The sequence below is a fragment of the Larus michahellis genome, chromosome 15 (assembly GCF_964199755.1).
Source record: "Larus michahellis chromosome 15, bLarMic1.1, whole genome shotgun sequence".
Taxonomy (NCBI): domain Eukaryota; kingdom Metazoa; phylum Chordata; class Aves; order Charadriiformes; family Laridae; genus Larus; species Larus michahellis.
In genome coordinates this window covers 2,428,726-2,453,803 of record NC_133910.1, presented here as the reverse complement: position 1 = coordinate 2,453,803, position 25,078 = coordinate 2,428,726, and the positions used below count along the sequence as shown (strand labels likewise).

Below are 25,078 nucleotides of genomic sequence, written 5' to 3'. Positions count from 1 at the left end.
ATTCTTCAAAATTTACCAAAAGAAAAAAAAAAAAGAGGTAAAACCAACTCTAAAATGTACAGTTCGGCCCAGGGATCACATTACTCCCACTGAAACGCAGATGACTTAACCATGAGCTGGAGCAGCTCCTCTGGGACATGCTTCAACGCCTCTGCAGATTTAAAGGGCAAAGTTTCAGTCTTATGAAAGCTTCTTCCAAGAAGTGCTTCATCATGGGGCTCCTTCTTGGCTCTGAGATCCACGATGCTGTGGCCGGTGGATGTCCCACCAGTGCAAGCGGTCCTCTGAGGTTCTTAACGTGGATTGGTTTTGGTTTTAATTTAAATTTTTCCTCCCATCTTGGATTGGGGCTTCTTGGAGGTCACAGGCTCTTGTGAGGGACTAGCAGGATGATCCATGTGAGTCTCTGTCCTTCTCAGGCTGGGAGGCAGCAATGGGACTTTGAGGTTTCATGGGTAGATGGGAGGTACGCAGTTCAGAGATGATTTATCCTCTAGATACAGGCATGGCTCCGTCTTTCTCAGACTCATTTCAGTGCTCAGAGAGCAGGATTCCAGCATCTACAAGAGCTCATGGTACGGGCTGGCCTGTATCTGATGGGCCATCTTCTTCTCAGGTACTTGACCTGCTTTACCTTGCATCAGGAATACAGGCTAGCCATGGCAGAAGATGCTCCCGCATAGTGTCCATGTTGCAGTCTTGCACCTGAAAAGTGCGTTTGGATTTGAACATCCTGCAGTCTGAGAGCTTGAGGTGTCTCCTGGCTGGTCTTTGCTTTGGCCAAATAGTGTCAAACTCTATGCCCACCACCTTCACGCCCAGACTGCCCAGGAGGCCCTGCTCGCCACTACACGTCTCCAGCCACTGTGAAGCCCTGCTCTCGCTGTGATTGCACAGAGACTTATTTTGGGGTAGGTTAAGCTGTTCCTGGTACACTTGAGATACAGAGGAACCCGGACAAACTCGAGAAGTGGGCCCGTGTGAACCTCATGAAGTTCGACAAGGCGAAGTGCAGGGTCCTGCACCTGGATTGGGGCAACCCGTGGTATCAGCACAGGCTGGAGATGAGGGGATGGAGAGCAGCCCTGCCGAGAAGGGCTTGGGGGTACTGGGAGGTGAAAAGCTGGCCATGAGCCAGCAACGTGCATTCACAGCCCCGAAACCCCCCGCAGCCTGGGCTCATCCCCAGCAGCGTGGGCAGCAGGGCGAGGGGGGGATTCTGCCCCTCTGCTCCGCTCTGGGAGACCCCCCTGCAGTGCTGCCTCCAGCTCTGGGGCACCAACAGCAGAAGGACACGGAGCTGCTGGAGCAGGGCCAGAGGAGGCCCCGGAGATGCTGGGAGGGCTGGAGCCCCTCTGCTGTGGGGACAGGCTGAGAGAGCTGGGGGGGTTCAGCCTGGAGAAGAAAAGGCTCCGGGGAGACCTTAGAGCCCCTTCCAGTCCCTAAAGGGGGCTCCAGGAAAGCTGGGGAGGGACTCTGGATCTGGGAGGGGAGCCATGGGATGAGGGGGAAGAGTTTCAAAGCAAGAGAGAGTGGATTTAGTTTGGATCTCAGGCAGAAATTCTTGGCTGTGAGGGTGGTGAGCCCCTGGCCCAGGTTGCCCAGAGAAGCTGTGGCTGCCCCATCCCTGGAGGGGTTCAAGGCCAGGTTGGACGGGGCTTGGAGCAACCTGGGCTGGTGGGAGGTGTCCCTGCCCAGGGCAGGGGGATTGGACTAGACAGTCTTTACAGTTCCCTTCCAACCCAAACCATTTCATGATTCTGTAACTTCTACAGAGTTCTTCCATGTGTGGTGGAGATAAAATGGTTTCTCCGGTTGCCTCCCGTCAGCTGAGCTGCGGTGGGAGCCTGTGCGCGTGCTCCCGGACCCTCCGCTGGCTGGTTTGTCTTAAACTCAACTTCCAGGTCTTTCCCAGCGCATGATGGGGATGGGGAAGGGCTGGCCCTCTGCAGGGGGGTGGCTCCTGGTGGCTCCTGCCGGGGGTGGCTGGTGTGGTGGGGAGCAGTCGCTGCCCCATCAGATGTGGCATTTCAAAGTGAAGCCGTCCCACGCGCAGCAGGAGATGGGCCTGCTCACCAACGCCCGAACGAAATGTGCTTGATGGCACTTCTGTAGTAAAATGTGTGGGATTCCATGTATAAATAAGTCCTATTTTGTTTTTTTCCATGTGCACTCGTAGCTTGTTAGATAGGTTTGTTTTATCAACTTGGAAAAGTGCCTGTAACAGGATTTTTGAAAAATTGATTTCCTGAGAGTTTCCTGTGAAACTGGAAACCTGGAAAAATGGGTGGATTTCTGAAATGCTATCGCGTGGCTCCTTTTCCCCCCTCTTTTTTCCCCCAAGTAAAAAATAATAATCCCCTCTTCCCGCCCTGCCCCCCCCAAGGTTTCATTCCGTATACATTTATTCTTTAAAAATATTTCCAGCTGTTTCTTTTGCTGGGAAACTCATACCATCTGTAAACAACTGTTTGATGCAGATAATTCTGTTGTTTTGCCTGGTCACTCTTATTTTCCAGCTTTTATAATAGGAGAGTTCAGAAGTAATCAGTAATGCCTTTTCTCCTCTTCACCCTCAATTTGATTATTTTTCTCATGAAGAATGGAGTAAGGAGAGCACTGAGCAACAGGAGATGGCAAAAATATTTTGATTACTTTTCAGTTGCTTATAATCAAGGAGTAACTCTTTAAATCCAGACCAATTTGCTGCATTGATTTAATTCATAATTTTAATTTCATGACTGTTTTGGGAAAAAAAAAAAAAAAGAAGGTACGGCAGGTTGAAGCTTTTTAATACTTGTGTGAACATTTGTAGGTTTAGGTTGAAATTTATTTAATGTTCCCTTTTCTTTTTTGGTCTGCTTCTGCTAATCTGAGCTACTTGAATTTCCCTGGGCTGCCGCGGGAGAAAAAATTGAAATTCAAAGCGCAGATTCTGCCAGTACTTTCAGCAAGTTCATAAAATTACTCCTATGAATATTCCCCTGACTCGAAGGCAAGTGCTTACAGCCCTTAAACATGTCTGCGACTCTCTGCCCATCGGGAGCCGAAGCCAATGGCAGCGACATGAAAACCTTGGGTCCTCCAAAAGGCAATTTTTTTTCCATTTTGGGATGGGAAAAGCGCTGGCATGGTTCGGCGTCCGGCCAGGCTGGTGGTGATTTCGTGATGGGATTTTTCATTCCCTCCATGGTTTTGGTGTTTGCACGACTTCCCGGTTCGCAAAACCCTTTTTCCAGCAGAGATTCGACCTTTTTCAGTTTGAAACTTCTTTAGAAGAACTTGTAATTATGAGTTACTGAGAGAGCTCGGAAATTGGGCGGATGCAGGCAGCACACCCCGGTTATTAAATTAAGATTATAAAATGGGAAGATAATAAACAGTAGACAAGAAGTAAACACAATGAAACTGAATGAGAATAATTTCTAGATTTTTAATTGTGATTTTTTATTATCATTATTCGCCTACTTACAATTTTCGCCTCCGTGCCGCAACTTTCTCTGCCTGTGATAAGAGTTTGGGGAGAAGTTTGAGCAAACCCAAATCTGCCGTTTGCAAGATGAAACAGTGTTGGGGGGAAAAAAAAAGGAAAAGAAGAAAGAAGTTAAAAGAAAAATAATTCTCCTGCCAATACAAAGAGAATTGAAATCAGTGCGGAGAGGGCCCCCGGGTGAAGTCAGAAGTGAAACGGCAAGAGCTGAGGGGATCATTGCCGTCTCGTCTTTTCCAGTGAAATCCCGTGCTCAGCCTGACCTTTGCGTTGGGCTGCTCAACCTCCTGGCTGGTTTCGTCATTAGTGTTTGTTACTAATTAGGATTTGAGAGGGACCTAGCAGCTTCGTGGCGACTGGGAACCCACGGGAAGGCGAGCGGTGAGAAATGCCGTAAGCTCTTCGTTCCCCCCGGTACCGCGGGGACGGGCACCGGGAGAGGGAGTGACTCCACAGCTCGGCTGGTGGGACTGGAGGAGACCCCTGGGGTCACCTGGGGTGGCTGGACCGGGGCCAGAGTGTCTCCTCCACAGCTGTAATGGTCTCTCGTGGTGGGAGGTCCTGGGTGTCCATGCCGAGTGTGGCCATCCTGCAGTGCCGTTGCCCTCAGTGGTGGTGGTTGCTGGCTTAAGGTCATCTTTGACGTGCGTTCTCTTTGGGCGGTTGGCCACCAGCAAGAAGGGACATAACCAGGGGCATGGCCAAGCTTGGGTGATGCTGTATTCCCATCGAGAAACCACTCTGATTTCATTTTTAGGCTGAGCAGCCATCTCCAGCAGGCGTTTATTCGCGTGGGTACATGTGGTGGAGGTGTTCGTGTGGATGAGGTGGCTGCTCAGTAAACCGCAGGAATTTTTTTCTGCTCAAACACGGTCCAGACATGGGGGTTCAGAGCAGCTGCGTAGGGAGTGACGAGCATCATGATGCTTCGTCTGTCCAACATGGGCACGCTGGGGATGTCGCGTCCCTGCAGGTCACGGTCACCTCAGCACCTTCCTGTGAGTGAACCTGGGAAATCTCAATGTTAAAACACGCGTTTCCAAAGCTGGGCTTCAATAATGAGCACCCTCCTCTCACGCTGGAGACTTCCCCGTACACTGCGTTAGAGCCCAAACTAGATCTTTGGCCTTCACGGTGATGGGTGATCCATGGGCTTTTGGTACCACCACATCTCAGATGTCCCCATGTGCAGGGGCGTGTGTCCCCATCAGGTTTGGTTTGTTCCCATTGTCAGCGGCTCCGTCATCCTTCTCGCCTGCTGGAAAGCTTGTCCCTGGTTTGGCCGGGGCCGGACGTACTTATGTGGCCGGGATGGGAGTTGCTGCCTTTTTCTTGTGATGACCTCAAGTCGAAACCACTCCTGCTGTTCTCATCTCAGAGGGTTCAAAAATCTCAGATTATTTTTTTTTACTGTCGGGTTTTCCCCCTGGCCGAAGGACAGGCACCGACCTCAGCCCATCCACACACTGTTTTTTTCCTGCGACTGCCACTGAGTTAAAAGTGTGAAATTCCTCACAAATAATTTTGACACTATTATTTTTTAAAGCTGCCGCCGGCATCCCCACTCCATGTCTCAGGCCGGGGGTGTTTGCAGCCCCCGTGATGGGCTGGGGTGGACAGGAGACCCTCAACTGCTGGGGCTTGGCGCTGCCACGGGGCCGGAGAAGGTGCCTTGGGTAGAGCTCAGATTTCCTCCCTGCAGATTTATTTTTTTTTTTTTATCGTTATTATTATTATTGTGGTTATTTCTTGAGGGGGGAAGCTGCAGCTGAGGAAACAGGCAGCGCGTTCCTCCGGCCCAAGGAACTTAGTTGTTCCCTGGTAGAAAATTCATCCCTTTCGGAGGCTGCGCGTGGATCTGCGGAGGGAAAGGATGAGCGCGGGAGGTGGTTTTCCTTTGGGCAGGGGATGCCCTGGCTCTGGGAAGCACCCGGACACGGCTCCCGCTCAGCTCCCCCATCGGCTCACCGTCTCCCTGCTATAGACTTTGGGGGACAGCACTGACCCTGGGAGGGTGAAGGACGAGGTGGGGGTGATGTAGGGGACAGCAGTGCCACGCAAAAGCCAGGGCTTTGGGTTTCCTTAGCCAGGGGCAAGCAAAGACACCTCCTCCCCCCCCCAAAAAAAAAAGGGGCACAGGCGTATTTATGGGTCCTTGTGCTCTGCAGATGTTTCGGTGCGATGCGGAGCTTCTTTTTTTTTTTTTTTTTCTCCTCTTTAATGAAAATTAAATAGGAAACTGCCAATGTCTTGCCCTTTGTTTAAAAAATAAAATAATAATAATAAAAAAAGGCACTTCCTGCATTTTCTGTTGCTCTGAAGTTAATAATAACAGACAGCGCAGGTAGGCAGGCCTGCAGTTATTTTTATGGCGCATTCCTTTGTGAGACCTGTTTTCAGTTGCTTCTCCCGTTGCCAGATTTTAATTATTTGGGGTGAAATTTTTCCATGCTGGGTGCTGCCGGCTCATTTCTAAACTGTACGTGTGTTTTTTTGTGTTTCACCAAAAATTATTCAGCTGCCTTTGGGAAGGCGTTCAGGGAAAGTAGGTTGTGGGTTTTGGGGTTTTTTTTGGTTTTTGTTTTTTTCTTCCTTTTTTTCCTCAGGTAAAACAAACAATTCAGGGCTTTTACAAAGCATCTGGAGAGTAAATCTGACTTTCCCTGCCCTGGGAGAGGGGCTGGGGCGGGCGGCTTCTGCTCCTCCTCCAAATCCCAGGCAGAATTAGGAGCATCTCCCCTCGGCAGAGCCGGGATGAAGTTCGGGGGCAAAGCATGGGGGGTGTGTGTATGAATGAAAAGCTGTGTATGAATAAATAAATGAATTTAAACCCTTTTTTCCCTGGCGGTGGCAGATCGGGGGTCCTGGCACCCCCGTCCCGCGCTGGGCGTCGCGCCCGTGGGAGCGGATCCGCGCGTGGCGTATGTGGATGCAAATCCGAGTGATTTGAATAATTGTTTTTAATCATCATTTAAGCGATCGGGCAGAAAGCCCGTGCTTAAATCTTCCGAAATCTCATTTAACATTTTTATGGTTTTTAGTTATTTTGTTGTTTTGCAGTAACTGTTAAAACGTTGGGGGTTTTTTTCCCAATGTAGCGTAGCCCTTTCTATAAACATGCATTTCTCAGGTCAGTTATACATCTGCTTGGACTCCGAATTTTTGACACTTCATCCTGCTAGGAGATGTTGACTGATACATTTCTTACTTATCACACGATTTACTTTTCGCTTACGACTTGAGTCGAGGAGCATATGGCCAGAAACCACATTCTGCTTTCGTGCATTTTAATGTAATAGATATTTATTGGCGTTAGTTAAACAAAACTACCTTAAACGTACCCGATATGTACAAAAGCCGCTTCAGGGAATCGTATTTTGAATTGTAAATGATTTTACGCGAGAGATGGTATGACTAATTACCCAGCCTGTGTTTCAGAGCCCCGCGTCCGTCCTCCCCTGCTCGCCGATGGCCGGCAGGTGCAAACTCGGCTCCTCCGCTTTCTCATTTATAAATGAAGAAGTCCCCGAATTAAATTACCTGGGTAAACTGGTGCGCAGGAGGTTTCTCTTCGCCCTTCCCAAAGATGCTACTTTCTGGAAAGCTGCTCTGACCCTTTTCAGCCCAGTCTGGTTGCTGGCAGTTCAATGGTGATTTCCAGTAAATCACCACTTTGACTTGCTGACGATCTGTGTAGTCCTTAAATACGGCTTTTTAGAATTGAAATGCAACAATTTAATTTTAAATGGATTAATAGCGTGGCCTGCAAAAGGCATCATCCCTTCACATTTGATTCCAAATGGGCTGACTGCAAAATAGAAGGAAAAAAGCTTATTTTAGCCAGATATTTAAAAATATGTGGGTAGGAACCTCCTAGACTTCCCCCATGCTGACGGTGAGCCCCGAGCGGAGCGGGAGAGGAGGAGGTCGCCTTTCGGGTAGGGTTGCAGACGAGATGTCCCCATGGTGCCACCATGGGGTGGAGACGTTCTGCTGAACATCGAGGTGGCCATTGCCCAGGCTGCTCCAGGGGGTCTTGCCAGGCACGACGGCCAGTTCTTTGGTCAGCACAGTTGGTGCTGCCACTCAGCCCTGCGCCAAAGACACATCCAGCGATTTGAGTCCCTCAGTCTTTGGTGTTGAGGTTATTTTTGAGATTTGCTTTGAGATTGATGAGGCTTGGAGCCGGCCAACGGGGACCTGGGCATTGCACCATGGTGGCCATGCCTCTTTCCATGGAGAGCTGACAGACATCGCCTAGCTCACTTACAGAATCACAGAATGGTTTGAGTTGGAAAGGACCTTAAAGCCCATCCAGTGCCACCCCCTGCCCTGGGCAGGGACACCTCCCACCAGCCCACGTTGCTCCAAGCCCCGTCCAACCTGGCCTTGAACCCCTCCAGGGATGGGGCAGCCACAGCTTCTCTGGGCAACCTGGGCCAGGGGCTCACCACCCTCACAGCCAAGAATTTCTGCCTGAGATCCAATCTAAATCTCCCCTCTTGCAGTTTGAAGCTGTTCCCCCTCATCCCATGGCTCCCCTCCCAGATCCAGAGTCCCTCCCCAGCTTTCCTGGTGCCCCTTTAGGGACTGGAAGGGGCTGGAAGGTCTCCCCGGAGCCTTCTCTTCTCCAGGCTGAACCCCCCCAGCTCTCTCAGCCTGTCCTCACAGCAGAGGGGCTCCAGCCCTCCCAGCATCTCCGGGGCCTCCTCTGGCCCCACTCCAGCAGCTCCGTGTCCTTCTGCTGTTGGTGCCCCAGCGCTGGAGGCAGCACTGCAGGGGGGTCTCCCAGAGCGGAGCAGAGGGGCAGAATCCCCCCCTCGCCCTGCTGCCCACGCTGCTGGGGATGAGCCCAGGCTGCGGGGGGTTTCGGGGCTGTGAATGCACGTTGCCTCGTGTTGAGATTCTCGTCAACCAACGCGTATATACACTTTCCCGCAGTAATTTTTTTTAAGCTTGTGTTTATTTTGCAAAGTTTGAGAAGAACACCATGGCGCTTCTTTATTAGACTTTTTCACCTTCTCATACTGTGCGCAATCGGAGGAAATTACCTTCCCGTGTTGTGGCTGGACGTGCCGCGGTCTCGCGTCGTGCGGGTGGCGGTGATTTATGATGAAATCACCTCGCAGCCTTAGGATGGGCCGGGATTCGCTGTGCCTGGCGCTGCACAAGTGCTGAACAAAACAGAGCTGCTCCTAAAGAGTTCGTAACCGAGACCGTTGCGTGCCAGTTAATTGCGTGTTTGGAAAGGGGAGCAGTGTGTGGAGGTGTCTCCTGGTGGCACCTTTGGTGAGGACGGGCTTATTTAAGCATCCAGAAACCTCTAGGACAGCTAGACCTGATTTCCTTCAGCCTTGGCTTGCTGGTGAGGTCTAATGGATCCACACGAAGGAGTCAGCCGTGGGCTTGCAACAGCCCAAACCCAACCGCGCCAGCTCTGCCCATCTCCGTCGGTGGGTTTTGAGTGTTTCCCCCACAGAGAAGCCCAGGAGATGCCCCCTCTCCAAGAGCATCTTGGCCGGTGTGGGACCATCTAGATTGAGCGTTCTTATTTCTTGTGGTTCCTTTTGTTTCTTTTTTTTTTTTTCTTTTAAAATAAAGAACGCCCCTCCCCAGTGCTGGTGGGGTCGCACTGCCGCACCCTCCCTCCCTGTGCTCCTCATGGACTTCTTGTCCTCTGCACTAGTATGTGCTACGTCTCGAGAGAGGGGAGTCCATGAATCGCTCATGAGAAGAAGTCAAAAAGCCAGAAAATAGGCATTAGAAAAGAATTTTTTTTGAAAAAAAAGGACAGAAGGGGAAAATGGGGCAGGGCAGACACACCCAGAATGGGGAAGGTAAGCCAAAAAAGAAGTAAATAATAAGATCACATATTGGCCCTAGAAGGTGCCGTGCAGGCGGTGGTGATGGTCGGGAAGTGCAGAGGCCGCAGTCGCCATGTCACCGTGTCATTTATTTCCGGGAATTCACTCGCTCAACTCCAAATACAAATATGAAAAGGAGCATAAAATGAATTACACGCGTGATCCTTCGCAGAGTAATACTTGCGTTCGGTTGGGCGGTAAATGGCACCGGAGGCCCCAGCTAACACGTGTGTGTGTGTGCCCAGGAATAACATACGGCATCGGGACACGGATAGGCTTCGCGTCAGGAGCACAGTCCCGGTACAACGAGTTCCCAAAATTCATGTGTATGTAAAGAAATTCTTGCTCACCTGGAGGATGAATAACTTTGCAATCTCACATGGTTTTCCAAAGTTGAGGTTTGCTGTGTGCTTCCCAAATGGAAAGATTTTAATTTTTGGTAATATTTGGGTTGACGTTTGGTGTTGTGACTGGGGTGGTCCTGCAGGTGGTGTGGAGTCGAGGGGGTGCCTTTAGCTTTGGCTTCTGCATTTTGCGGCTTCCACGAGCGCTCGTCCAGGCGACCTTTACATTCAGCGGGCGTTTTTCACGTGGAATTATAATTGCAGGAGCCGGGGCAGTTTCCCTGCGACTGGGGAATGTGGCTCGCGGGGGGGGACTTGTGAGGTTGGGTTGAGCAGAAAGCCCTTCAAACGGACAGGAATGGCAGTGAAGCGTGGCTCTGGGGGATGTGGGACAGCAGCGATGCCCCAGCACCAGCACCCTGCAAGGTTTCTGCCCTGGCTGTACATTAAATCTCCTTTTTTTTTTTTTTTCCTTTTTTTTCCCTTTTTTTTTTTTTCCTGTACACACAGATCTAATCTTCTAGAAAATGCCCCGAAGGTTTGAGCAATCTACCAGTTGCAGGAACCCATAAAGCTTTTTTTTTTTTTTTTCCTTTTTTTTTTTTTTTTCCATTGTGTAAGCATGACAAATCATTAATTTTTGATTGATTGCTTTGAATTATGGGTGCTCCGACATCCTTTCTGTAGCTGAACAGCTGTATAACAAATGAACATATCAGTGCTCACAAAAGATTGGAGATCTAACAGAAGCAATTACATTGTCAGCTCCTCCCTTCTGGCTTTTCCCAGGCAATGGAGGGAGGAAATTTTTTAACAGAAATTCCTCAAGTGGCTAACAATAATAATAATAATACTAATAAAAAAACCCCCTTTTTTGTAATTGAATTAGATTTTTATCTCTTCATTTCCAGTGGTTTTCTTAAACCTTCAGAAGGCAGGACGTGTTGCTGCCGTGTGTAACTCGGAGAATCCCTTTGAACAAAATTTCACAGGACGAATTAAAAAAAAAATAAAATCAAATTGCAATTTTCGGTTGCTATTCCTTTAAGATTTCAGAATTGCACCAGTGCACTAAATGTGACCTCCATAACTTTTAAATTAAGAATTTATGCTGGCTTGAAATTTATGAAATATTTCAGCATGAAAGAAAGCCTTTTTCCCTCAGGAAAATTGAGCAATAAATCACAGCACTCTCGATTTACTGCCCTACAGCCAGCCAAAGATAGGATTTTTTTTTCCTTCCCCCCTTCGTTCTGAAAAAAAAAAAAAAAAAAACCCTAAAAAAAAATGTAATCATATAAGACAGCTTAGCTGCTATCCTCCCACTCTCTAGAATTTTTAATTTCAGCTGTTTCTGCTTGGATTTATTTCCAATATTCCTGCTCGGCTTTTCAATTTCCTCAGTTATTAAATTTTAATTCAGTGCATTAGCATTTAAATTAAAAAAGGGTTTATTTTATCGAAATCGTTGGCTAGCCCCCATCCTGCTGCACATGAATTGCCTGTTTCTGCCATTTGCACAAAATGTGAAATGCAGCTAATATCTTTTAACTTGTATTTGCACAAATTCAGAAATAAAATTTCTGGGTTTGGAATAATATTGTCTTTCCAAGGAAGGCTCTCATCAGAGAGCCGGGGGAAGGAGGCGGAAAGGAGGAGACCCTGGTTACTCCCTGCTAATGGCCCGGAGGGGCTCAATTAGGCAGTTCGTCGCTAACGAAGGGAGGTGGGCTGGACCTGCCCCTCTAATCCAGGAGCGGGGCCATCTCAGCTTGGACACAGCGTTGAATTTGGCTATTTTTGCCTTATTTCCCTCCTGCAAATAGCTTATTTTTGCATAGGAGGGATCATTACTTTAAACTTGGGTAAAGCGTGATAAAATAATTGCGCGAGAGCAGCCGGAGGGAATCGGCTCAGAAGGTGGCCCCCGTGGTGGGGCTGGGGCTGAAGCCCTGCCCTGGCCTCCTGCAGACCTTCAGGGCACGACGTGTCCCACCAACACGGGGCACGAGTGTAACTCACAATGGAAAAACCCCAGGTATTTCGGTGCAGAGAGCTAGCAGGAAGAGTTTGGAGGACAGTCTTGCCTTTCTTAACCTAAACAGCCTTTTTTTTCCCATGTTTTTTGCCCCCTTAGGCCGACGAGAGCAACAGCAGTGGGCGGAGGAGCTCTTCCAGCAGGTAGGTGGATGGTTTTCTCTGCTGGGGTGGGACGTGGTGGGCAGACGTGGCTCTGCTCGGATGGGGCTCTCCGTCTCGGAGATGGGTGACGAAGGGTGACCGCACGAGAGGGATGAGCTGGGAGCTGTTTAGAGCACAGGATCCATACACGCGTTCTTGGATTTTACTGAAATGATAGATGCAAGAAGGATCGTTTTGGCCATGTGGGCGGCGAGGAGATGTTTGCATGCAGTGCGGGATGGGACTGCTGAGCCCCCCCAGCCCCGTGCCCACCCTGGGGTGCAAAGACCGTCACAGGATGAGGTTCTTGGATGGAGACCTTGGGCCATGCTGTGGCGGTTGGGTGCGGACACTCCTGCTCCCACGCGAGAGGAGAGGATGGGGGCGTCCCCCCACCCCAGCCCTCTCAGATCCCACCAAGGGGTGTTCTCTGCTGCTCCCACTCCGGTGGGTACAGGACATGTCAGGTCCCACATAGGGGACTCTGCTCCACGTGTCCATTTGCTGCCACCCCTCCTGCTGATGCTGTAGGGCATCTCGCCTTGCTGGGTGTGCTGGGATGCAGAAAAGATGGTGCTTCTTGGTCCCTCTCCGTGTCTATTTGATGGAAATCAGTCCAGAGCTGGGGAAGCATGGACGAAGGGGCAGCTTTCCTTCCTTGGCAAATTCCTCGTAGCTGGGTTTCCTGTGCAGAGCAGCGCTGGGCGCTGGGGAGGTGGTGGGAGCTGAGAGCAAAGTGTGGCTTTGGTGACAGTAGGATTTACCTGGTCCCGTGCATGCTCAAAGCCCGTTCCTGGTTGTCTGCCATCCACAAGCAAAGTGGCAAACTCACCTTCTAGGTTTAAAAGGTTTTGTGGAAATATAGGTGGAGATGTAGGAGATTAGAGGTGCCAGGCTGGAAAGAAGGGCAACGCTGGAGATGCCCCAGGGAGTGGCCCAGAACAGGGGGTGGGCTGCAGCCCAGCATGGAAACGTCCACGGGAGTTGGAGGAGATGGTCAGAAAGTCAGGGAGGTGCCATCATAGACTCATAGAATGTGTTGGGTTGGAAGGGACCTCTAAAGGGCATCTAGTCCAACCCCCCTGCAGTGAGCAGGGACATCATCAACTAGATCAGGTCGCTCAGAGCCTCATCCAGCCTGGCCTTGAATGTCTCCAGGGATGGGGCCTCCACCCCCTCTCTGGGCAACCTGGGCCAGTGTCTCACCACCTTCAGTGTAAAGAACTTCTTCCTCATGGCTAATCTAACCCTGCCCTGCTCCAGTTTAAACCATTGCCCCTCGTCCTATCGCTACCTGCCCTTGCAAACAGCCCCTCCCCAGCTTTCCTGGAGCCCCTTTAGGGACTGGAAGGGGCTCTGAGGTCTCCCCGGAGCCTTCTCTTCTCGTGTGGTGGGATGATGCCCAGCTCGTTGGGGGGACCACTGAGTACCTGAGGCACGTTTGTGGGTTACATCAGCGTGGAGAGGGGGACGACGGACAACAGAAAACCAGAGCCAGTTTGGCTGCTGTGGAAGAAAGTCCGCATGGTGCTGGGGGCTGCACCCCGTCCTGTCATCGTCTCCAGGAGCATCACCTGCCCCTTCCTCAGCGAGGGGCACAGCAGCATGGGGACCCCCTGAATGCCGCAGTGGCATGAGCAGTGAAGCAGTGATGGTGTGGCAGAAGCCACTGTGTCTGCATCGGTGAGACGTGTGCGGAGCGAGACCAGCACCGCTGCACCAGACAAGGTTTGCCGGTCGCCGCTGCCAGGCCTGGTACCTCCACCCTGGCCAGGGCCAGCCACTGGCGCTGCGGGGAGCAGACCCCGGTGAGACACGAGGCGTTTCTCCACGCACCCACCGCCTTCAGCAGGGAAGCGGCGACCACCAGCGCTGCTGCCCCCCGCACAGCTCACGCTGCGTTTCCGTCCCCCGCTTTGCACTCCAGTGGTACCGTCTCTCCGCTCACCAGATTCCAGAGCACCCTCCTCGTCCCTCTGAAGACTTGAAAGCGCTGCTGAAGTTTTACCCATGAGGTGAAACACATCCTTCCATGTTAAAACCCCACTCCGCTCTGAAACGCCGCGGTGTGGGGTCCTCCCCTGCCTCCACGTGCTCCCCACCACCACGGAGGCCCCTTTCCCAGCACCCCGGCTCTGCCGCTCGGTGCTTCACAATGAAATCCCCTCATTACCGGTGGGTTTTTGGTACGGCGGTGCTGCCCGGCATGGATCGCCTCTGGGGTGCCCGCTGGGTTGGGCTTGGCAGGGGTGGAAGGGTGGGCAGGTAGATTTTGGAAGCAGCACCAGAATCGTGTGTCCTATGCAGAGGAAAATGTCTTTTTTTCCTGGTTTTGGGGTGGCTCATCAGTGTGGTCCAGCAGTGCTGGCCCTCGGGATGCTGGGAATTAGCCTGAACAAAGCGCTGGGAGGAGAACGGCGTAGGCTAAGGAGCAAGGAGCCAGGCATCGTTTCATTCCTCTAAATTCTTTATTCTGACTTTTAACTCAGTTTCGTGGCTCTTGCCGCAGGGTTTTGCAGAGCAGGTGGGTGAGCATGGTCTCCAGGTGGGAGCTGACCCTTCGGGGTGTCCCCCGTGGGCGCCCGAGCGTCCTCCCGGCCTTCCCAGAGGGTACCCGAGCGCCCGTCGGGCGGCGGAGCTTCCCTCTGGTATCACTGCGGTTTTGTACCTGCGTAGAGAAGGGCGAGACGGGACGTCAGTTGTTCTTTTAGGAAAGTGGAACCGAAATCCACTTCAGCATCTACCTGATTGAGCCAAAGATGGTCAAAAAAAGGGAAAAATGACCAAGTCCGTTTAAAAAACCAAAATGGAATAAAAATCTAGTATTTCAAGAAAGCTGTGTCAGGGACTGAAGGTTGAAATTTGTCTTTGATGAAATCTGTGAGGCTGTTCGTGGCTGGAGATACAAGGTAGATGTTTTTCAAAGTTGTTGCTGCTTGAAACTCTCACTAATTGCAAACTGTTGAGGAAGCTTCTAAGGGTTAATTTATATCGGTAAAAAATATAAGCAAAATAAGGTTGCCGGGACAACTCTACCTTTCTGCAACTTGTTTTTTTTTTTTTTCCCTGTAGCATGCTCGATCTTAATGTGGTGACCGTTGTATTGGGTCGATACTATTTTTATTTATTTATTGTATTGAATTGATTTTATTCTGTTTCAAGTAAATGTTAAAAGCTCTGAAGGCGGAGGGTTTTCCTGATCCGATCCCCCCGCAGCCCCGCTCGGGCCTGTCTGCTGCCTTTGAAATAACATGGTTCAGCGCGTGCAGCTGTTCGCCGCTGAGAATCAGCGGTGGTGGAAAACACTTGCTCTTCTCCTGCCTTATTAACTTGTGTGGGGTTCCTGTACCTCCCTGTACACTTCCTAACGGGAAATTTTAAAAAGTGAAGAGACTTATTAGGAGCTTATAAAAAACCCCTTCCTTAAAGGGAGCTAGAAGGAGATGGCTGTTTGCCTTGGAGAAGATGACAACTAAGAGACAACATGACAAAGCTGTGCGTGTTTTTGAACACTCCAGAAAAGGTAGATCAGAGACTTCTTTCCTCCTTTTGCAAGGAAAAAAAAAAAAAAAAAAAAGTCAACAAAATTAAAAGGCAGCAAATTAAAAGCCAGTCAAAGGCAGGATGTTTTCTTGCGTGATGGGCAGTTAGCTGTTGGAGCGCATCGCCAAGAGTTGGGCACTCGAGGGGGACGTGGAGGGGACTCAACTGGAAGATGCCATCAGTAGGTGACGTGGGCCCTCGTGGATGCAGCACGTTGCCTGGGGATCCCTTACCCTGCTGCTGTCTACTGGGAAGCTTCTTGAAGCTTCTTCTGAAGCCCCTTCTGCACATGGTAGACATGAGCCAACAATGTGCACTCGCAGCCCAGAAGGTCCATTGCATCCTGGGCTGCATCAGAAGCAGCGTGACAGCAGATCCAGAGAGGGGATTCTGCCCCTCTGCTCCGCTCGGGGGAGACCCCACCTGGAGTGCTGTGTCCAGCTCTGGAGCCCTCAGCACAAGAAGGACATGGACCTGTTGGAGCAGGGCCAGAGGAGGCCACGAAGATGATCAAAGGGCTGGAGCCCCTCTGCTGTGAGGACAGGCTGAAAGAGCTGGGAGGGTTCAGCCTGGAGAAGAGAAGGCTCCGGGGAGACCTCAGAGCCCCTTCCAGCACCTAAAGGGGCTCCAGGAAAGCTGGGGAGGGGCTGTTTGCAAGGGCAGGTAGTGACAGGACGAGGGGCAATGGTTTAAACTGGAGCAGGGCAGGGTTAGATTAGCCATGAGGAAGAAGTTCTTTACACTGAGGGTGGTGAGACACTGGCCCAGGTTGCCCAGAGAGGGGGTGGAGGCCCCATCCCTGGAGACATTCAAGGCCAGGCTGGATGAGGCTCTGAGCGACCTGATCTAGTTGAAGATGTCCCTGCTGACTGCAGGGGGGTTGGACTGGATGGCCTTTAGAGGTCCCTTCAAACCCAACACATTCTGTGATTCTATGATTTTATGATTTTGTGATTTGGTACCACTCACAGGTGTGAGTCCGTGTGACAGCCCTGGAGGCTCGGAGGGACCAGAGGGCAGTGGGAGTGGGGGAACGGTGCTGGGAGCTGCCGACCTCGGGGTAATCCTTGGGAGTCTACGTAACGCTACTGTAAAACTAACTACTTACCAGTAATTAATGTCAGCGTTCAGATGGTGGGCTCTGGATCTCGACAAGAAATAATTGAAAAACCAAATGTGCAATTATGTCTGACAAGCAGCGTGTGCTTTTCTTGGTCACCAGAGCCTTGTGTAGTCATGTGTTAGACACGGTTTTATATAATTATTATTGTTTATGTGGTGGGTGTCAGAGGAAGGAAGAATTTTAGTTTCAAGTCCTCCTTTGGCTATTTATTTTAAAGTCATTAGATTTGTTTTCAGACTTAACTACGCTTAATGTGCGAGACTCCTGCTGAATAAATCAGACCCTGATATAGGAACTGCATCTGTTTGCGGAGGGAACGGAGCCAGCTGGAAGCTCAGCCCCCGTCTGCACCAGGGCTGTCACCAGCCGGGGAACCCGCTCGCAGCACAGATGTAGCCGTGCAGAAAAGCATGTTCTGCTCCCGAAACGGAGGTAGAATCCCAGAGCTTCTGGGCTTGTGAGCTGGCTGTGAGGGCACGGGTGGCTCTCATCTTTATTGCAGCGTTAACAGCACTGTGGTAGAGGTCCCGGCAAGGGTGGGAGGTCTCTGGGAGATGGAGGTCCAGCAGAAGGGCTGGCCTGGAGCGGGGCAGGGTGCTGTGCAGGCAGGAGCGTTTCCAGCGGGTCCTTTTGGCTGGAGGTCTCCCACTCTGACATGATGCAGTCTTCCCCAGTACGCCAGACCATGCGGTGGTGCTGAGATAGTCTGGTCATTTCAGTCTCTAGCTTGGAAGGTGGGACTTCCCAGCTGGAGGAGAAGGCACTGAGAAGTGGTTGCACCTATTGCCTTCTCAGTTCACCCTTCTCCAGCCTCACCGGTGGCATATTTCCCTCTCCTGCCCACAATTCTTGCTCCGTTTGCAGACGCATCCGCCCGAGCAGCTGTAACCCAAGGTAGGCTCTGCCCTGGGATGGCACCAGCTCTTCTGCAGGCTCCTCTCCCAGTTGACCAGTCTTCACCAGGTCCCCAGCATTTGGGGAGGACAACCTCCGTGTGTCCCCACACTGGAAGCTATTGTCCTAACTCTGGGAGAAGGCTCCACACCCTGTGGTGGGACGAGCCAAGGGCTGAATGTTTCCAAGAAGCAAAATTATTTAAATTGTTTCCCCTTTCTTTGAAAGGCCATCTGTGGGATTTTCAGTCCCACAGCATGAAGAGCCTCGGACTCATCCTGTGTCAGAAAGAGAGATAATTAGGCAAGGTATTTAATAAGCCGTGCTGCTCTCTGAAGGGTTCTCACCAGCCATCTTCAAAAAGAAACAAACCAACCAACCAACCAGCACAAACCCCCCACAAAAGTCCCCTCTGGCCAATTTAAGAGAAGTGGATAGTTAGTTCCATACTGTGACCAGCACAGAAGCTGTGGGAAACCCAGGCAGGTTTCCTTGAAACCCAAAAGAAGGTCAAATGTACCCATAAGAAGAGATGACGGCACTCAGCCGCATCCCGGCTCCCGTGGGATTTTCTGTGCAATCCACGCCACTTTGCCAGGCACCAGAGCCTCGGAGGGCTTCAGATGGTGTGAGGTGGAGAAATGTCCCTTTCTGGAGCTGTAAAGTACTGAGTCATGGTAGCTCTAATGTCCTGTGCAAGGCCAAGTTACCAGGAAATGGTTTTCCTTGGGTCACCCCCTCTCCTGGCCAGCTGGGGGTGGTTCTGGTGTTAAGAAGCGCCGGAGCTTCTTTACATTAAATGCATGCGTATCTCCAGCAGCAGGACATCTTCAGCTGGATGGCACCAGTTTTCCCGGTCCCATGGTCCTGTCTCCTCTTCTGTCCATCTTTTCCCATTCCTCATTTTACCCCATTCATCTTGCGGCCGTGCTGTGCCGTGCCGTGCCGCGCTGCTGCCGACGGGTCGGCGGCACGGTCCGGTGAAGGCTCCTCGTGGCCGTGTTGAGGGACCTACGTACGTTTGCAGACAACTGTCACCCCCCCAGTCATTTCTTAGTCAAGCAGCACAGAGCTCTTTCACCGATATAAATAAACCCTTAATCTATTCTCTTTGTTTTTCCCTGAATTTCTTTGTTGACATTTCCATGCTTGAAAATTTAAAGACGCTGGCAGCTATTCTATTATCATCTTAAATTTAGTTTTTAACCTGCATCATTTGTATGTCGCATTTTTTATCTGACTGAATTCTTTTGCTTTTGGCAAACGGCGCGCGTTTGTTTTTTGTTGGATAAGCCAAATTTTTTTTATATTTGGTTAGACTTTTCAAACCATCCTCAAGATATTCCTAATAAGGACTGAAGGGAATTTGTTTTGCTAATACCTTAGGAATTCTTTGTGGCTCTTGACTATTGTTCTGGTTTGTATTTCAATGTTTAATTTCTAGAGGAGAGGCAGCCTGATTTGGGCCTGGAGTTTTACCTTTTCTGAAGGACTTGAAGCTGCCAAATGTCCCTGGAGGAACGCACGCACGGTTAAATTCCTCGTACACTTACTGAAGCGGTGTTTGTTGTCAGGAAAGGTTGTGTGTTTTAGTAGACCAAGATAATTGGAAAAATTACGCTGCTTTGTTTGTTTGTTTTCCCCATATTTCAGCACTGACACCACACCACACCACCAAGTGTTGCATTAGTTATTTGGGGGTTTTTGGAAGCTTTGCCTCCGTTTTTAAGAGCTGGCTGCCTTTAGAGGCAGTGATCCTGTGACCAAGTGATCCTACTTGGGGCATCTCTCTTCTAAAAGGCCTTTAGGTCCTTCAGAATTTATGAGCTCCGTAACAGTATTGGTATTTATTGAGCAGATTTCTTCCAGGAAAACCTAAATGGCAGTCACTGTTGTACTTCTGCCTGCAGAAGGATGTGGTCTCGTGCTCTCATTTCAGTTTATTTTAGGGGGAGAAAGCAGAAAAGTTGAATGTGTGCCAGGTAAGGACAGGGGTTTGGGCCTACTCTCTTGTCTCAGAAATTTTCTTTGTGTGCCCAATTCGTGCGATGGCCCCAGATAATTGCTTGAAGTGGAGCATGGGGCTCACAGCCTTTGAGAGTTGCACATTCATCCTGGTTAGCTTCACCTTATTTTGGACAGTTTATAGGTGAGTCACGTATACAAAGTCACGTATGGCAAAGGATGGATCCCCCAGCCTTGGGAAGAAAAAACAACCAGTCAACCAAGGATGGAGCCTATAGGACCATGGACAAAACAAGTAGAGAGATTTGAAGTAACACTTGCAAACGTAGCAGTGACCTTGAAGTCCTTGAAGCATGAGGTTTACATGAGCATGTTGCACATGGAACTTGCCCTGAAGCTCTCACCAGCTTTTCCTCTTTTTCCATTTTTTAACAAGTCTTCACTGCTCTGCCACTGATGGAGGACGGAGTTCTCATTCTCCAAAACACCTTCAGAGAATGAGTGAGCAGGTTTTTCCCAAAGCGTTTGCTTTCAGCGGTTAAACCCCACGCTCGGAGAATGTACAGTGTCATCTTGAAAAGTGGTGATTTTGAAGAGAACTGAAATCTGGTGGAACACGAGTGACCACGAACTCCTTGTACCACTCTGTGACCAAGAGAAAATTTGGGTTTTAGACATGTGCACCAACATGTGCTGCCACCGTGTCGGTCATTCAGAGTGCTGGTGGCATACCTTGTCCTGCTCCGGCATCCACGCTTCAAAGTGTGGACAGGCTCCCAAATGCTCCTGGAAAGAGTCAGGAATTAGAAGGCATATTTTAGTGCGTACACAGTATTCATTAAGGAAGTGTGTTTGCTTTGCTTCGGTCAAGAGACAGCAGAAGAGGTGGTTCCCTCCTGTGGAGGGGTGATTCTGGTACCAGAATCTCTTTCCCAGCAAACCAAGTGGAGGGTGGCTCAGTGGCCGGAGGCATCAGTCCGCGCTGGAAGTACGGTGCCTGTTTTGGAAAATAATTACTCAGAGGAGGGACACAGAAATGTAATAGTTATTCCAGCACTTTGCGCATCAAAATCAAGACAGGCTCTGTGAAAGAGGCACTGGCTGAAGCTGCTGATGTGGTTTTGAGAGAGGAACAGCTCTGAGAGCTGTGGCAGAGGGGGCCACGTTGGATAAGAACGTCGGTCTCTTTGGCTTTCAAGTCTGCGAGGGAAGATCTGAAAGCTGAAGCATGGAGGCACGGAGACTAGAAGCAAAGCGTTCAGCTGTAACACTGGAAAAAATAGCTCCCATCTTTTCTCTCTTTTAATACCGAACTTGAAAATATTTTGCCTAGTAAAGTCTGCAAAAGAGATGTCCCCGGTGAAGGACACCAGGCGGTTCCTCTTCTTCCTGACCTGCTCCACCTCCCTCCTCCTGGTGCAAGGCACGGTGCCCACGCAGCTGGGATGCTCCAGGGAGCAAACGAGAGCTCTGGGGAGGGGGTAGGAAGGCCACCACAAATAATTTATCAGACAAGCAGATTTTAAATTTACATCTTTCTTTTTCGGTCTCTGCTTGCATCATCTCCATGTAAAATGAGAGTTCATTTACATCTGTTCTGCCTATTCCACAGCCCTCAGCTCCAGTCATGGCAGGAGCCTTCTGGTTCTTTTAAAACCATGGCAAACATCTGGAAACTGAGCCCGGTTTCAGCCTCCCCCATTTTTCGCTTCCTTTCTGCCAGCCTTTTGATTTGACGTGGGACGAGCCAGCTGCACGTTGGTTTCAAGAAGACAAGTTGTAAGATCGTACTGATGGTATTGTCCTGGTGGGCTCTGCAAAGCAGGTTCCTTCAGGTGCCCTCTGCGTGGTCCTCCTTACTGCACTCTTCTGAACCTCTCGCACCCAGGACCGTACAAGAGCGGGTTTCAGCAGTGTGAATGGGCACAGGATGCTCAGCCACAGGGGAGCTGGGTATCCCCATCACCGACCTCATCCAGGCATTAGTGATGCGTCTCTGGTTCTTCCAGCTTGAGTGGCATCCAGGAAAAAACTGAAGATGCTCCACGTTTGCTGCTGGGGCGGAAGAGCTTTGTTTGTAGGTGTTGATTCAGAGCGGTATGTCCTCCTCCACATTTGTTTCCTTTTCCTCTCCTTTTGAGGAGAAAATACACAGGAGCTGACGTTGAAGACTGATTCTCTACTGATCTCACTTTGCCCCTCCCAAAAAGCTCAGCAGGATGTGTGCTATAAAAATAGCCTCATTAGAAGCCATCTGAGTACATATGCAATCACAGATCACTCAAAAGGGAGCACAGAGCATGCATGTTTCTGTTGCTGTCTTCAGAGAATTACATGACAAATTATTCCTAGCTGGAAGAAATGTCCTTTTATAATTGGGTTTTTTTCTCATTCTTTCATAAGGGAGGAGTGTGTGTTTTTTAAGTAGCTTTTAGTCACTTTCATTATTTATGAGAATGCTACTCCAGATCAGAAACAGCAAACTGCAAACGCGAGTTTCTTCCGGCTGCAGCAGCTGATGGGCCCCATTTGCTTTCAGTCATTCCTGGTTCCGCTTATCGCAGCCAGAAAGAAACACTCTCCAAAGATGAAAACGGCACCATATTGCAGCTCTTTGGTTTGCACCCCTTCTCCTCGCTTCTCCTTGGAAACCGACTGGAAGGAGGTCCGCTGGCTTCATAGTATCACAGAATGTGTTGGGTTGGAAGGGACCTCTAAAGGCCATCCAGTCCAACCCCCCTGCAGTGAGCAGGGACATCTTCAACTAGATCAGGTCGCTCAGAGCCTCATCCAGCCTGGCCTTGAATGTCTCCAGGGATGGGGCCTCCACCCCCTCTCTGGGCAACCTGGGCCAGTGTCTCACCACCCTCAGTGTAAAGAACTTCTCCCTCAAGTCTAATCTAGGCTTCGTGGGTGGAGTGTTGTCCTGCAGAGCAGACGGATGCGAACGGTCAGCTGTTGCCTTCAGTCCTTCCAGCTGGAAGAGCTCCTTGCATTGCCCTCGCATTGCTCCTTGCACTGACGCCAGCGAGGCATCATCCAGGCTGCTCGGCTTCATAGCCAAAATTGTACCCCTTGCGTGGTCATTTGTCCATGCCTGAAGCCTTTGTGGACTATGGTGGGTGTAGGACAAAGGGAAGCTGTACCTAAATGGGCCCAGGTACCCATTTTTACCCTTACCTTTCTAGTTCCCCACGATGAGTCTTCATCAAGGCCTCCTTAAATCTCTTCTGCCTTCACATGCTTGTATTTGACATGAAAGTGGCCGTAACGTCATCAGAAGATGAAAGTCTGATGATCAAAGCAGGCAGCAATGTTGAAATGAGCATTGTGAGATGGCAGAGCTGGTAATACAGTAATTGGCTATGTGGCCTACTTAGTCGCAGGAGTGATACATGCAAGTGCAATGTTTGTTTGCCTCTTTAATGTTTAAAATCCATAGAGTCTGTTCTGGAAAATGAAGCAGTACCTCACCTGTAGGAACAGCCAGGCACGCCATTGAGTGACGGTGTGAGCAGCGTGTGATCCCAAAGCTTCTGCCTCCTCTCCTCGGCAAGGAAGAGCCTCTTGGATTGCCAAACTCCACAGTTCAGTAAAGACAAGACATTAAACAGTAAAGGAGGTTGGTGTTCCCCAGGAAAGCTCAAAGACACGGAGAAGTTGTTAGATGCACCCTGTGGAAGGAGGTAGGGTTCAAGGCAGATGTGCCTGTGCGCTCTGCTAACCTCTGCTCTGATTTCTCTGAGAAGTTTTTGTCCTGTGCAAACAGTGCTTTGTTTGAAGAAGGTCCTCTTCCCAGGGAACATCATGCCATGGATGTTAAATGCAGGTTGGACCTGCAGAGGGAACTGCAGCTGATCCCTGGAAGGCCACACTTGAACGCTGTAAAATTGCATTGTTTCACCCAGAAAAGTGATGGCGTGAGGCTGAGGACTGCATTCAGAGCCACCAGGAGACGGATGGATGGCTGCAGGAGTGGGATCTGACTCATGGTAGGTTCTCCTGTAGTTCCTGTGCGCTGCTGTCTCCACCAAGTGGAGGCTGTGACCACATCACTGGTACCAGTCTGTTACCCGGCAGAGCCCGCAGCGATTCAGGAGATGGGGCTGATCTCTGGGTTAGCACAGTGTGAGCTCTGTGCCTCGCGGTCACAGCGCTCGGAGGCACAGTCACCTCACGGTCGTGTTGGGGAGTAATTCTGCTTCCAGCACGAAGTACTGACGTTTGACTTAGCTGACATCCTGGAAACTGCGTAGTTCTCTTCTCTCTGTGTGCCCGCACCCAAAACCAGTAAGACATCCTTCCAGCCTTGGCATCTGCAGAACTGACAATTCTTACACATCCTCTTTGACACCTTTCCGGCAGTTGTGCATCAGCTCCGGCGGTGCTGCAAGCAGGAGAGGAATGGCAGAACCAGATCTGGACACGGTGGTGCTGGGGCCCGATTTCTTCCCTCCATCAGGCAGCACGTTCTCTGTCACCGTGGCTCTTGGGGGGAATTTCTGGAGAAGCGGTGTGTTCTGGATCCGCTGCCGCTTTATCTTCATCTCGAGTTGGAGGCTCTTTGTGCTGCTCAGAAGTGCAGTGTCATGGGCTCGCAAGGGATGCAACATCCAAGGACCAAAGAAATGGTAAAGAAATGATGTTTTACTGGGTCACCTCTCTTGGGTCAGTGCGTGCCTTCCCTCCTGGCTTGATGCCGTGCTTGATGGAGACTGTGGCGAATGCTGTCTCCTGAGTGAAACCTGGTTCTGCTGTTTTCCAGTGTTGGTAATTTCCTTTTCTTTCCCATTTTGCTCTATGATGCTGGTAGTGTTTCCCCAGCTAAACCAAGAGGCTTCAAACTCTGCTGTCCCATGAGGATCGTTCCTTCAGCCCAGCTCACCCCTGCACCCTGGGGACAATTATACCCAGATCGACGCAGCATCACTTCAGCAAGTCGAGCATCAGATCCAAGAAGCCTCAACTGATCCTAGTTTTGCTCGAGTGACAGGAGCACTAACTGGATTTCACATGGAACCAGAAGGAAGTGGTCTCCGTGGATGATGCTAGTTCTTGCTAGGAGTGCTGTCTTCCACCATTGCTGCCACCTTCTCTCTCCAAAGCTGTGTAGCCCCCAGCAGAGACACAAGTGAGCTTTTCGAGAGCTCAGACCCGCTCCCAGGGGTTTCAGTGCTGCGCCGTTGGGGCGTATGGTCATCTGCAGCAGCTGCTCTTGTTAGCCCTGCACCTCCTGGCCTGGAAAGGGACCCACCTTCATGCTTGGGGAGCATTTTGGGTGCGGTGTCCAAGCAGAATGAGAGGTTGGACCGTCACCGGACAGTCGTCGTGTGAGTGATGATCTCTGTGATGCTGTGCCGTTGGGGACCGCTTTCTCTGTCACTGCTAGCAAGGGCCAGTAAAGAGTCGATCCCATTGCCCGTCAGGATCTTGTTTTGGAGTCTCCAGACAAGTTCTCCTGGGTAATCTGTCCATCAATGCTTTGGAGGCTGTGAGGATAGGGATGAGGAGCATATTGTCCACCTACAGGGAAGGTAGGAGGGGTCCACCGCCTTGACCTGCTGGTGTCGGCAGCTGGTGGTGCTTCTCTCATGCATCATGTGAAGTAACCAGAGTCTCCCGGCTCCTCTGTCCCTGGCGTAGCACACCCAGAGGAGAAGAAAAGAAGGTGGGT

At 50.5% G+C, this 25,078-nt stretch overlaps 1 protein-coding gene across 2 annotated transcripts in view; it reads left to right on the top strand.

Annotated features, from left to right (window-relative positions):
- Positions 1–25,078, top strand: part of ZNF618 (zinc finger protein 618) — a 163,549-nt gene that overhangs the window by 60,910 nt on the left and 77,561 nt on the right. For both annotated transcript variants that reach the window (XM_074608347.1, XM_074608346.1), the window contains exon 2: positions 11,836–11,879. In XM_074608347.1, the coding sequence (XP_074464448.1) occupies positions 11,836–11,879 (44 nt within the window). The remainder of the gene's footprint in view (positions 1–11,835; positions 11,880–25,078) is intronic.